We start from the raw sequence: 13,321 nt of genomic DNA, 5'->3' as shown, positions 1-13,321 counted from the left end.
TTTGGCTGCGATGGGTCTTTGTTGCTGCGCAAGGACTTTCTCTAGTTGCGGCGAGCGGGGGCTGCTCTTTGTTCGGTGCGCGGGCTCTAGGCGCGCGGGCTTCTGTAGTTGTGGCACGTGGGCTTCAGTAGTTGCGGCTCATGGGCTCAGTAGTTGTGGCACATGGGCCCTAGAGCGCAGGCTCAGTTGTTGTGGCGCACGGGCTTAGTTGCTCCGCGGCATGGGGGAATCTTCCCGGACCAGGGCTCGAACCCGTGTCCCCTGCATTGGCAGGCGGATTCTTAACCACTGCGCCACCGGGGAAGTCCCTGCTGCAGGTTTAATTGTATTTAATCCTCACTACAGAGTCCCCTGGGCCAGGTGTCGCCAGGCCTATTTTGGACATGGGAAGAACAAGCAGTCTCTGGATGCAGTGGAAAAAGCCGCGTTCTTCGTGACATTGGACGAAACAGAACAAGGGTATAGGGAGGAAGACCCGGTTACGTCGATGGATAGCTACGCCAAGTCTCTGCTGCATGGCAGGTGTTTCGACAGGTATCACGCTTACCTTCTGAAACACAATGGTTTGCCTGTGGACTTGGAAGAAATGTTGCATGTGGCTGACACCCAGCCGCAAGTATGTATCTACGCTCTTAAGGAATAAGGCTAGCGTGAAAATATGACTGGTAACTCTCTTCTTTCCACCAAAACTGTTACACACACACAGCTTAAGCAGCAGCCTTGAGGTCCTTCCCCTCCCTGTGCACGACACCTCCACTTGGAGTTGCTCGTGAGGAGTGGCTGTGGGTCACCTGGAACCAGGTGGGGGAAGGTGGTACCCGGGGCCTGACCTGGATGTCGGCTCTGGCTTTGCTCACCGAACGTGTGATTGTGGTGAGGCTCTTCCACCTCCTGGAGGCTCCTTTGCCTTGTCTGTGAAGTGAGGTCCTGCCTGCCCATCAGGTTGGGGGTGAGGATTGGCCGGGGTGGGGGAGGGGTGCGGCAGGCACAGTTGGTCTTCCGTATCCACAGATTCAGCTAACTACAGACCGTGGACCGTTGTTGAAGAGCCTCGGTTGTGGAGCCTGCGGATACGGAGGGCCAACTGTGTGGGGCTGGAGCATCCTCGGGTTTTTGGTATCGGCAGCAGCTCCTATGACCAACCCCCCGGCAGATACCGAGGGGCGACTTTGCAGCCTCCTACTTCTCCGCAGTTGCCTTGCGCATCCTTTTTTGTTACAATGATACGCCCTGTTCTCCTGCTGTCCAGTACCTGAATGCATATCTCTGCGTCGGGAGCAGGGGAGAAATGAACGACTTAGGGTCTTATGTGCTTTTATTGTCACCTGCGGAGACCCGTTCACCCCTGCGGGTGCCAAGTCAGCGAGCCCATCCAGAGGAAAACAAATACATCGTTTGGGTTTATTTTTGTCTTTGTAAACATGTAAGTCACATAAACATTTTTGTTTCGTGTAGGTGGTTTGATAAATCGATCACATTTGTCATCTTCAAAAACGGCAAGATGGGCATAAACGCGGAGCACTCCTGGGCTGACGCCCCCATCATCGGTCACCTTTGGGAGGTGAGTGTCTGCAGGTTTAACCTGAGCGTGGAAATTGCTGTCGGAATTTGTGAATTTAACTGAATTTAACTTCATAGTATCTGTCTGGTTATAATAAGTGTTTTCAGCAGGTGTCGGCACCGAATGTAAAGTTAAATCAGTAACGGAAGTCATTCCTGTCTTCATTCGCTACGGCTGAGGTTCCTTAAATGGAAACATTTAATGTCATGTCGTGATGGAGCTAAAATAGTGAGATGGCCTCGGCTCCAACGCAGTGACATCAGGGTGGAACTGAGGCTCAGTTATTTTGAAATAAACCACCCCTTCTTTGCTGTGTTTTCTAGATTTTCCTATCTGCCAACGTTAGGCCAAATAAAGGCAAGGATATTAAAAATCTTGGTTTATAAAAATGCAGCGTGCCTTTTACCACTTCACTTAATTCTTAGAATTATCAAGTTCTAAGAAAACCCACCAAATCCCTGTCATCCTCTCCCTCCACCTAATATGTTATTTTTATTCTTTTGGCTGTACCGTGCGGCATGTGGGATCTTAGTTCCCTGACCAGGGATTGAATCCGTGCCCCCTGCAGTGGAAGCGTGGAGTCTTAACCACTGGACCACCAGGGACGTCCCCCACCTAACATTTTAAAAGACAGTGTGGGGCTTCCCTGGTGGCGCAGTGGTTGGGAGTCCGCCTGCCGATGCAGGGGACGCGGGTTCGTGCCCCGGTCCGGGGGGGATCCCGCATGCCGCGGGGCGGCTGGGCCCGTGAGCCATGGCCGCTGAGCCTGCGCGTCCGGAGCCTGTGCTCCGCGACGGGAGAGGCCACAGCAGTGAGAGGCCCGCGTACCGCAAAAATAAAATAAAATAAAATAAAATAAACTACAGTGTATATTGGCCCTGCCACTTTTAAACTGTTTTAAAATTCATTTGTCTCTGAGCTGTTTGACCTGTGTCATGTTCAGCATGAAAAGCTGAGTGAAGGTTTTGTTTTCTGAATTTGCCTGTCAGGTTCTTTTGTAAGGAAATTGCTAAATTCTAGGCCTGTCAACAGTGGACTTGACAGAGAAAGACAAGTACTATACGATATCATTTATATGTGGAATCTAAAAAATAATACACATGAATCTATATACAAAACAGAAACAGAGAATTCCCTGGCAGTCCAGTGGTTAGGACTCTGTGCTCTCACTGCTGAGGGCCCGGGTTCAGTTCCTGGTCAGGGAACCCGAACAAACTTTTTGGCCAATCCAATAGATAAACAACAAGGATTTACTGTATAACACAGAGAACTATATTCAGTATCTTGAAATAACCTATAATCTGAAAATATATACACAAGATGGAATCATTTTGCTGTACACCTGAAACTGACATAATATTGGGAATCAACTATACTTCAATTAAAAAAAAAAAAAAAAAAAACAAGGGACTTCCCTGGTGGTCCAGTGGCTAAGACTCCACACTCCCAATGCAGGGGGCCCAGATTCGATCCCTGGTCGGGGAACTAGATCCCGCATGCCGCAACTAAAGATCCCGCATGCCACAACTAAGACCCACGCAACCTAAATAAACATTAAAATAAATTGTGTGTCTTTAAAAATAAATAAATACAACAACAACAACAAAAAAAAAAACAGTGGACTCGACTCAAATTGTGTATCATCCCATTTGACCAGACTTGAGGTGACTTTGTTGAAGAGATAAGCCCCTTTGAGAGTCACAGTGAACACAGTATTTCTGCTATCTTTATGTTGCCGCTGCCCTAATAAATGGAGTGGAACACAGTGACTCCCTGTCACTGCCCACGTGGGAGACACACACCCGTGACCGTGACCGCAGGCCGATCTCCTCACTGTCCTGCCCAGGGCGTAGAGCCCGGGTCTTGTCCCTGAAATCAGATGGTGTGGTGCACTTGTGATGACATCCACAGGGGAGCTCCTGCTGTGTCTTTTCCACTTTACTTGACTGTCTTCCCTGTGGTTAGGGTCTCAGCAAAACCTAACCTGCCGTTCCTTCAACCAGGGGAGGTTTTCTATGTGGGAAAACCTTTAAAAGTGGGAAAAAATGCTCCAGTCTAAGAAAACAGCAGCGTGGTCCTAAGACATTTATCCGTGATAAGAACAACCAGGTATCCATAAGGCTCATCACCACCCTGGTCTTTGCTTCTGCTGACAAAGGCTTAGAGACCCTTTCAGCTGCAAATCAAGCAAAGATCAGACCCCCTTCGGCACCACTGGACACCACAACAAGACCTTTTAAGTCTGTTTGCACAGGATAATGAACTAGGTCTGTTACACCCTGTTCCAAGGACTCTCCCAGTAATAAGTGCATAAGAGCTGTTCTTTGGTAAACGGGAAAAGACTCTGAATCTTAGGCAGTCTGGACTACGTAGGGTACATTTACCAAACCGAGAAATCTACTGGATGCTGACAAGGCCAGGCTTATTTTTTCAGTACTCTGGATACGATAAGGTAAAGGGATTTAGTCTCAGACCAGGGTGACCAGTTGGAAGTGGTGGTGTTTAACTGTTAACTGCCCAGTAGACAGAATGGCCTGTGACTCCAGGGGTCAGACAGGAGCCCAGTTGCTCCCCGCATGGATGGGAACTGACCCACTGTCTTGTCGTGGAGGCCCACGCCAGAGCCAGTTAAGGGGCTGGTACAAGGACGCCACCCATGCCAGCTAAAAACAAATCTGGTCCAAGCTGAATCCTGTTGGCTGTTGGTGTGTTCCTGATGTTTAATTGTGTTGGACTCTTTAGGGGCTCTGACAGTGCAGACACAGATAGGCTGGGCTCCCTCACCTGCCCAGCCCTGCAGGACGCCGACCGCACATGCACGCGGCCCCGCTCCACGATCCCCCATCCTGGAACCCCCCTGCCCCCCTCACCATTTGACAGTATCACCATCTGACCTTGGGTTGTTTTTTTAAATTTTTAAAAAATATTTTATTACTTATTTTGGCTGCGCTGGGTCTTAGTTGCAGCACGCGGGAGCTTCGTTGCAGCATGTGGACTTCTTAGTTGCGGCATGCATGCAGGATCTAGTTCCCCCACCAGGGATCAAACCGGGGCCCCCTGCATTGGGAGCACCCACTGGACCACCAGGGAAGTCCCTTGAGTTGTTTTTTGTTTGTTTGTTTTGCTTCCCCCACTGGAATGTAAGCTCCCGGAGTGCAGAGATTCCTTTTTTTAAAATACTTTTGTTACTGTTTTATTGGATGTACTTAACATACCATGAAATTCACCTTCTTAAAGCATACAGTTCAGTGGTTTTTGTACATTACAAGGTGGTTGTCTATCCATCACCACTATCTAATTCCAGGACATTTTTATCACCCCCCACTAAGGAAACTCCCCACCCTCAGCCCCCTCTTGCTGCAGCCCTGGGTAACCACTAAGCTCCTCTGTCTCTGTCAGTTTGACTGTTCTGGCCATTTCATAGAAACGGAATCACACAGTACGCGGCCTTGTGTGTCTGGCTAATGTTTTCAAGGTTCATCTACATTGTACTGTTAACGGTATTTCATTCCTTTTTATGGCTGAATAGTATCCCTTCATATGATTAGACCACATTTTGTTTATTCATCACTCAGTGGACATCTGGATTCGTTTTACTTTTTTTTTTTTTTTTTGCGGTACGCAGGCCTCTCCTGTTGTGGCCTCTTCCGTTGCGGAGCACAGGCTCTGGACGCGCAGGCTCAGTGGCCATGGCTCACGGGCCCAGGCGCTCCGCGGCATGTGGGATCCTCACGGACCGGGGCACGAACCCGTGTCGCCTGCATAGGCAGGCGGACTCTCAGCCACTGTGCCGCCAGGGAAGCCCTTTTTGACTACTATAAATAATGCTTCTGTGAACATTAGCATACAAATTTTATGTGAACATATGTTTTCTTTTTTTTTCTTTTTTTTTTTTTTCCGCACTGCGTGGCTTGTGGGATCTTAGTTCCCCGGCCCTCAGCAGTGAGAGCGCAGAGTCCTAACCACTGGACTGCCAGGGAATTCCCTATTTTCATTTCTTTTGAGTACATACCTAGGAGCCAAATTGCTAGGTCATGGCCGCCTTTAACCTTTTGTAGAAAGGCAGACATTCTTGTCTGTTGTGTTCACTGTCCTATCACTGGTGCTCAGAAGCATTGCTGACCCATAGTAGGTGCTCTGTAGATACCGTTGAATAAGCGGACTTAGGTTTACCTGCCAGTGAACAGGAAACATCCACACCTGGGCCCACATCCTGGCTCCCTGAGGAGTGTGAACTGGAACAGACTCTTCACCTCTCTGAGGCTGCTTTTTCATTTATACAAGCGGGAATGATAGTTAGTACTTTACAGGCCAGTGTAAATATTCAGTGGGGTAGCACCCAGAGGGCACTAGCGCACAGCCTGGGACCTCGAAGCAGGCTCTGAGCTGCTTTCTATGCGTCAGACGCTCTGCTCACATCCTGGCTGTGCTCTTTACCTGTCCAAACGCTGTTGAACCTCTCCAGGTCCATTTTTCTTGCCCCTGAAATGGAGGTAAGAATATCTCATTAGGTGGCTGTGCAGAGGATGTCAGATGCACAGCAGACTGGAAGCAAGTAGTTATGGTTAAGTCTTTTTTTATTTAAATAAATTTATTTATTTATATATTTTTGGCTGGCATTGGGTCTTCGTTGCTGCGCGCGGGCTTTTCTGTAGTTGCGGCGAGAGCGGGGGCTACTCTTCATTGCGGTGCACAGCCTTCTCGTTGCGGTGGCTTCTCTTGTGGAGCACGGGCTCTAGGCGTGTGGGCTTCAGTGGTTGTGGTGCGTGGGCTCAGTAGTTGTGGCGCGTGGGCTCAGTAGTTGTGGCGCGTGGGCTCAGTAGTTGTGGCGCGTGGGCTCAGTAGTTGTGGCTCGTGGGCTTTAGAGCTCAGACTCAGTAGTTGTGGTGCACGGGCTTAGTTGCTCCACGGCATGTAGGATCTTCCCGGACCAGGGCTCGAACCCGTGTCCCCTGCATTGGCAGGCGGATTCTCAACCACTGCGCCACCAGGGAAGCCCTATGGTTAAGTCTTGATGTTATCTCTAGGAATAACGAGGGTTTGTCTACTTTGGGAGGTCAGATAACTTTTATGTAACGCCATTAGCTGTGATGGTCTCTGACTTCACAGATGTATCTTTTTATTTTCGACAGTACGTACTGGCCACGGACAGCTTCCAGCTGGGTTATGCAGAGGATGGACACTGTAAAGGGGACACCAACTCAAACATCCCATACCCCACCCGGCTACAGTGGGACATCCCGCAGGAAGTAAGTCCCAGTGATCAGGCACTTGTTAATTACCTTGGGTGGGAAATGAGTTTAAACTCTAACAGTCGACTTTTCCAGCTGTCCTTCCTAAGTGTTCACGAGGTCAGTTGAAGACCCCCGAGACGGAAATCTGTCTGCCTGGGGGTTTCTTACTGGGATCTCGGAGTTGCTATAGCTCCAGTTGCCTGGGAAGCCCCAGTAAATGTTTCTTCTTTCATTTAAAGCATTTGGCTAAGATTGTCAGTGAAAACTCCAGCTCAAACTTAGCTAGACATCACAATGAAAAAGTGAAAACCAAAATCACTTGCTTTGGAGTTGGAATACTCTAAATCACTAATTTGTCATTTTTGTCCCTCTAAGTGTTCTCCAATGCAGTTCGCTCAGTGGAAACCATTTCCAGAAGGAATTTAAGGGTTGGAAATACCAAATCCTAGCTTACCCAAGCCAAGCAGGAATTCCTGGGGCCCGTGAAGTGGTTTTCTTCTTTTTTCTTTTTGTGGCCGTGCCGTGCAGCATGCGGGATCTTGATTCCCTAATCAGGGATTGAACCCATGCCCCCTGCAGTGGGAGCACGGAATCTTAACCACTAGACCACAAGGGAAGCCCCAAGAAGTCTTTTTTTTTTTTTTTCTTTGCGGTACGCAGGTCTCTCACTGTTGTGGCCTCTCCCGTTGCGGAGCACAGGCTCCGGAGGCGCAGGCTCAGCGGCCATGGCTCACGGGCCCAGCCGCTCCGCGGCATGTGGGATCTTCCCAGACCAGGGCACGAACCCGTGTCCCCTGCATCGGCAGGCGGACTCTCAACCACTGCGCCACCAGGGAAGCCCCCAGGAAGTCATTTTGATGTGGAAAATATTGCATCCAGTCCTGCAGTCTTGCCCATCTGCACTTTTTTTGTCCAGCCGGCCTCCCTGGGGCTGATGTGTGTTCCTCAGAGAGATGTAACCTCTGCTGAAGTGTGTGGTTGAGGGTCCTTTTAGCTAACCAAGTCACTTACCGTTTATTAAAAGAAATTTTTTTTGATGGACTTTATTATTTAAAGCAGTTTCAGGTTCACAGCAAAGTTGAGTGGCAGGTTCAGAGAGTCCCCACGCTCTCTCTGCCCTCACACATCACAACCTCCCCTGCTACCAACGTCCCCTGCCACTTGGTGCGTCTGTTACAGTCGAAGAAGCTGCACTGACAAGTCAGCATCACTAGAGTCCGTAGTTCACACCAAGGCTCACTATTTTTTTTCCCTCTGTCCGTGCCGTGTGGCTTGCAGGATCTCAGTTCCTCGACCAGGGATTGAACCCGGGCCCTGGCAGTGAGAGCCCAGAATCCTAGCCACTAGGCCACCAGGAAACCCCCCAGGGTTCACTCTTGGTGTTGTGCATCTGTGGTATGGACAAAGGTGTAATGACATCATAGTATCATACAGAGCAGTGTCACTGCCCTAAAGATCCTTTCCTCTGTCTATTCATCCCTCTCTCCTGCCTCACTCCCGGCAACCAGTGGTCTTTTCACTGTCTCCGTCACTTTGCCTTTCCCCGAATTTCATAACTGGGATCGTACAGTGTGTAGCCATTTCAGATCGGCTTCTTTCACTTAGTGCTAGTCTTTTAAGAGTCCTCCACGTGACTTCACGGTTGAGGGTTCGTTCCCATAGTACGACTCGACCACAGTCCCTTTCCTTTTTACTTTATTTTTCTAATTTTTTGGCCGCACCACATGGCGTGCAGGATCTTTTTATTTATATATTTATTTATTTGGCTGCGCCGGGTCTGAGTTGCGGCACGTGGGATCTTTGTTGAGGCATGCAGGATCTTAGTTCCCCAGCCAGGGATCGAACCCATGCCGCCTGCAGTGAAAGTGCGGAGTCTTAACCACTGGACCGCCAGGGAAGTCCCAGTCCATTTCCTTTTTAAAACTAGTTCCTCGATGGCCAGCATATAACAAGAATGGATCTCACGAAACAGAACCTGTGACACTTTGAAATGCCCTTTGGGGTCCCACTGGGAACCAGGAGTTCCTCCTGCTTGGCCCACCCCACTGCTCTTCAAGGGCAGGGGGGTTGCCACGTTGCTAACTCATTGCAGCTCTTAGGTTAGAAAGGTTGGGGAAAACCGAGAAGAAAAAGTGATGTGTGTATTTCCAAGCAGCAAGTCGGTTACCTGTGCTGAAAGCCAGCTTGCTCTTTTCTTCAGAGTATGTGTCAGTATTTTCCCTCCCATTAAGTGAAAGCTTTTCTCCTTTTTTCCCAAGTGTCAGGAAGTCATAGAGACTTCCCTGAGCAGCGCGAACCTCCTGGCCAGCGACGTGGATTTCTGTTCTTTTCTGTTCAGTGCTTTCGGTAAAGGGCTGATCAAGAAATGCAGAACCAGCCCGGACGCCTTCGTGCAGCTGTCCCTCCAGCTGGCTCATTACAAGGTGAGGAGACCCCAAGCTAGGGTTTTCATCCTGAGGGCTTCTGAGGTCCCTAAATGCAGGTCGAAGGCCGTTTGCCCAGCGGGTAGGGAGGACCCATCACGGGAGCAGGTCGTGCCTGTCGTGGTGTGGGGGGCTCCTCCCACAGACAGATGGGACGAGTATCCCGCAGAAGTGCCTGGAGCAGCAGTGGTTTCCTGTATTGTGCAGGAGTAGAGGGAGAATGGGGGGATGGTAGCCAAGTGAGATCTCATTGCTCCACAAAGTGGGAAATAAACCTTTAAGCTCTCAGTCCTAGGGTTTGGTAAAGCAGAACTACTTAGGGCAAATGACTGGGTGTCTCTGACCTTTGACATCCTCTTTCATAAAAGTGGATATGCCAGGCCCTGGGAGGTGCTCTGGGATAGATGGGGTCCCTGTAGGCTCAGAAGCTCGTGGTGTTTCCACTGCCTCTCTGGGCCCCTGGGCATATTCTGGCTGGCACGTGACGGCCCCATCAGAGACATAGCCCAGGCCCCAGGAGGACCTTAGTGGGATTTTTTTCTGTTGGAGGGAGCATTTCACCCTGAGAGGGCACCCCTAGTGTCCAGGGCTGGTGGAAATCCTTGTGGCATTGGCTCAAGATACGCCCTGGGTTTTTTTTGTTGTTGTTGTTTGTTTGTTTTTAATGTTTTTTGTTTTTTCTTTGGCCGTGCCAAGCAGCATGCAGGATCTTAGTTCCCTGACCAGGGATCGAACCCATTTTGTTTTTTTTTTAAGAATTTTTTTTTGATGGGGAACATTTTTAAAGTCCTTATTGAATTTGTTACAATATACTGCTTTTGTTTTATGTATTGGTTTTTTGGCCACGAGGCATGTGGGATCTTAGCTCCCTGACCAGGGAACGAACCTGTATGCCCTGCATTGCAAGGCAAATTCCTAACCACTGGACCGCCAGGGAAGTCCCAAGATGTGCCCTGTTTTTAACAGAGAACTTTTGTTTTAAAACTTGAGTGCTGTGCACAGATGCAATGCAGCATCCTTGGATACCGGTTCTGCCCTTGTGAGTTTTGCTTTGTGCCAGGCACTGGTCTCAGCGCTCTCACAGTCCCCTCACTAGGGAGGAGCTATTGTTCGCCCATTTTACAGGTGAGAAAACAGAGGTTCAGAGAGGTGAGGTGACCTGCCAAGGTGACACTGGAGTCGGGTGGATCCAGGGGGTGGCTTGTAGGTTCGATTCCTCTATAACTCAGGTCAGGAAGATAAACAGATGCAGAAGAGCACAAGAGGCAATGTTAGTATCAGGTAAACGGCAACTGATGGGCCACAGTTGTACCTAAAATTAACTGTAACACAGTTCTTAATAAAGATGGTCATGATCGAGTCCCTCCCATCAGGGAAACTTGCACAAGCCTCTTAGATAGCCTAATCCACCAGAGGGCAGACAGCAGAAGCAAGAAGAACTATAGTCCTGCAACCTGTGGAACAAAAACAGAAAGATAGACAGAAAGATAGACAAGATGAAAAGGCAGAGGACTATGTACCAGATGAAGGAACAAGGTAACACCCCAGAAAAAACAACTAAATGAAGTGGAGATAGGCAACCTTCCAGAAAAAGAATTCAGAATAATGATAGCAAAGATGATCCAGGACCTCGGAAAAAGAATGGAGGCAAAGATCGAGGAGATGCAAGAAATGTTTAACAAAGACCTAGAAGAATTAAAGAACAAACAACAGAGACAAACAATACAATAACTGAAATGAAAAATACACTAGAAGGAATCAATAGCAGAATAACTGAGGCAGAAGAACGGATAAGTGACCTGAAAGACAGAATGGTGGAATTCACTGCTGCAGAACAGGATAAAGAAAAAAAATGAAAAGACATGAAGACAGCCTAAGAGACCTCTGGGACAACATTAAACGCAACAACATTCACATGATAGGGGTCCCAGAAGGAAAAGAGAGAGAGAAAGGACCCGAGAAAATATTGGAAGAGATTATAGTCGAAAACTTCCCTAATGTGGGAAAGGAAATAGCCACCCAAGTCCAGGAAGCGCAGAGAGTCCCATACAGGATAAACCCAAGGAGAAACATGCCAAGACACATAGTAATCAAACTGGCAAAAATTAAAGACAAAGAAAAATTATTGAAAGCAGCAAGGGAAAAATGACAAATAACATACAGGGGAACTCCCATAAGGTTAACAGCTGATTTCTCAGCAGAAACTACAAGTCAGAAGGGAGTGGCAAGACATATTGAAAGTGATGAAAGGGAAGAACCTACAACCAAGATTACTCTACCCAGCAAGGCTCTTATTCAGATTCGATGAAGAAATCAAAAGCTTTACAGACAAGCAAAAGCTAAGAGATTGAGCACCACCAAACCAGCTCTACAACAAATGCTAAAAAAACTTCTCTAAGTGGGAAACACAAGAGAAGAAAAGAATCTACAAAAACAAACCCAGAACAATTAAGAAAATGGTAATAGGAACATACATATCGATAATTACCTTAAATGTGAATGGATTAAATGCTCCAACCAAAAGACACAGGCTCGCTGAATGGATACAAAAACAAGACCCATATATATGCTGTCTACAAGAAGATCCACTTCAGACCTAGGGACACATACGGACTGAGAGTGAGGGGATGGGAAAAGATATTCCATGAAAATGGAAATCAAAAGAAAGCTGGAGTAGCAATACTTATATCAGATAAAAGAGACTTTAAAATGATGTTACAAGAGACAAGGAAGGACACTACATAATGATCAAAGGATCAATCCAAGAAGATACAACAATTGTAAATATATATGCACCCAACTTAGGAGCACCTCAATACATAAGGCAACTGTTAACAGCTCTAAAAGAGGAAATCGACAGTAACACAATAATAGTGGGGGACTTTAACACCTCACTTACACCAATGAACAGATCATCCAAACAAAACTAACAAGGAAACACAGTTTTTTTTTTTTTTTTTTTTTTTTTCTGTACACAAGCCTCTCACTGTTGTGGCCTCTCCTGTTGCGGAGCAGAGGCTCCGGACACGCAGGCTCAGCGGCCATGGCTCATGGGCCTAGCGGCTCCACAGCATGTGGGATCTTCCTGGACCGTGGCACGAACCTGTGTCCCCCCTGCATCGGCAGGCGGACTCTCAACCACTGCACCACCTGGGAAGCCCCGAAACACAAGCTTTAAATGACACAATAGACCAGATAGATTTAGTTGATACTTATAGGACATTCCATCCAAAAACATCAGATTACACTTTCTTCTCAAGTGTGCAGAGAACATTCCCCAGGATAGATCACATCTTGTGTCACAAATCAAACCTCAGTAAATTTAAGAAAATTGAAATCATAACAAGCATCTTTTCTGACCACAACACTATGAGATTAGAAATCAATTACAGGGAAAAAAAAGTAAAAATACACAAAACACATTGAAGATAAACACTGCCGTACTAAATAACTAAAATATCACTGAAGAAATCAAGAGGAAATCAGAAAATACCTAGAGACAAATGACAATGAAAATACGATGATCCAAAGCCTATGGGATGCAGTAAAAGCAGTTCTAAGAGGGAAGTTTATAGCAATACAATCCTACCTCAGGAAACAACAAACACCTCAAATAAACAATCTAACCTTACACCTAAAAGAACTAGAGAAAGAAGAACAAACAAAACCCAAAGTTAGTAGAAGGAAAGAAATCATAAAGATCAGAGCAGAAATAAATGAAATAGAAACAAAGAAAACAATAGCAAAGATCAATAAACCTAAAAGCTGGTTCTTTGAGAAGATAAACAAAATTGATAAGCCATTAGCCAGACTCATCAAGAAAAAGAGGGAGAGGACTCAAATCATTTAAAATTAGAAATGAAAAAGGAGAAGTTACAACAGACACCACAGAAATACAAAGCATCATAAGACACTACTACAAGCAACTATATACCAATAAAATGGACAACCTCAATGAAATGGACAAATTCTTAGAAAGGTATAACCTTCCAAGACTGAAGCAGGAAGAAATAGAAAATATGAACGGACCAATCACAAGTAATGAAGTTGAAACTGTGATTAAAAATCTTCCAACAAACCATAATTCAAAAAGTCATGTACCA

General features: G+C 47.0%; 1 protein-coding gene across 3 annotated transcripts in view; it reads left to right on the top strand.

Annotated features, from left to right (window-relative positions):
* CPT1A (carnitine palmitoyltransferase 1A) overlaps positions 1 to 13,321 on the top strand; it is a 62,146-nt gene that overhangs the window by 34,327 nt on the left and 14,498 nt on the right. For all 3 annotated transcript variants that reach the window (XM_065882310.1, XM_065882311.1, XM_065882309.1), the window contains 4 exons: positions 346 to 534; positions 1,456 to 1,561; positions 6,694 to 6,810; positions 9,054 to 9,218. In XM_065882310.1, coding sequence (XP_065738382.1) covers positions 346 to 534; positions 1,456 to 1,561; positions 6,694 to 6,810; positions 9,054 to 9,218 — 577 coding nt within the window. The remainder of the gene's footprint in view (positions 1 to 345; positions 535 to 1,455; positions 1,562 to 6,693; positions 6,811 to 9,053; positions 9,219 to 13,321) is intronic.

Source organism: Phocoena phocoena, chromosome 8, assembly GCF_963924675.1.
Source record: "Phocoena phocoena chromosome 8, mPhoPho1.1, whole genome shotgun sequence".
Classification (NCBI taxonomy): domain Eukaryota; kingdom Metazoa; phylum Chordata; class Mammalia; order Artiodactyla; family Phocoenidae; genus Phocoena; species Phocoena phocoena.
Note: the sequence above shows the minus strand (reverse complement) of the source record. Positions and strands in the feature narration are given on the sequence as shown.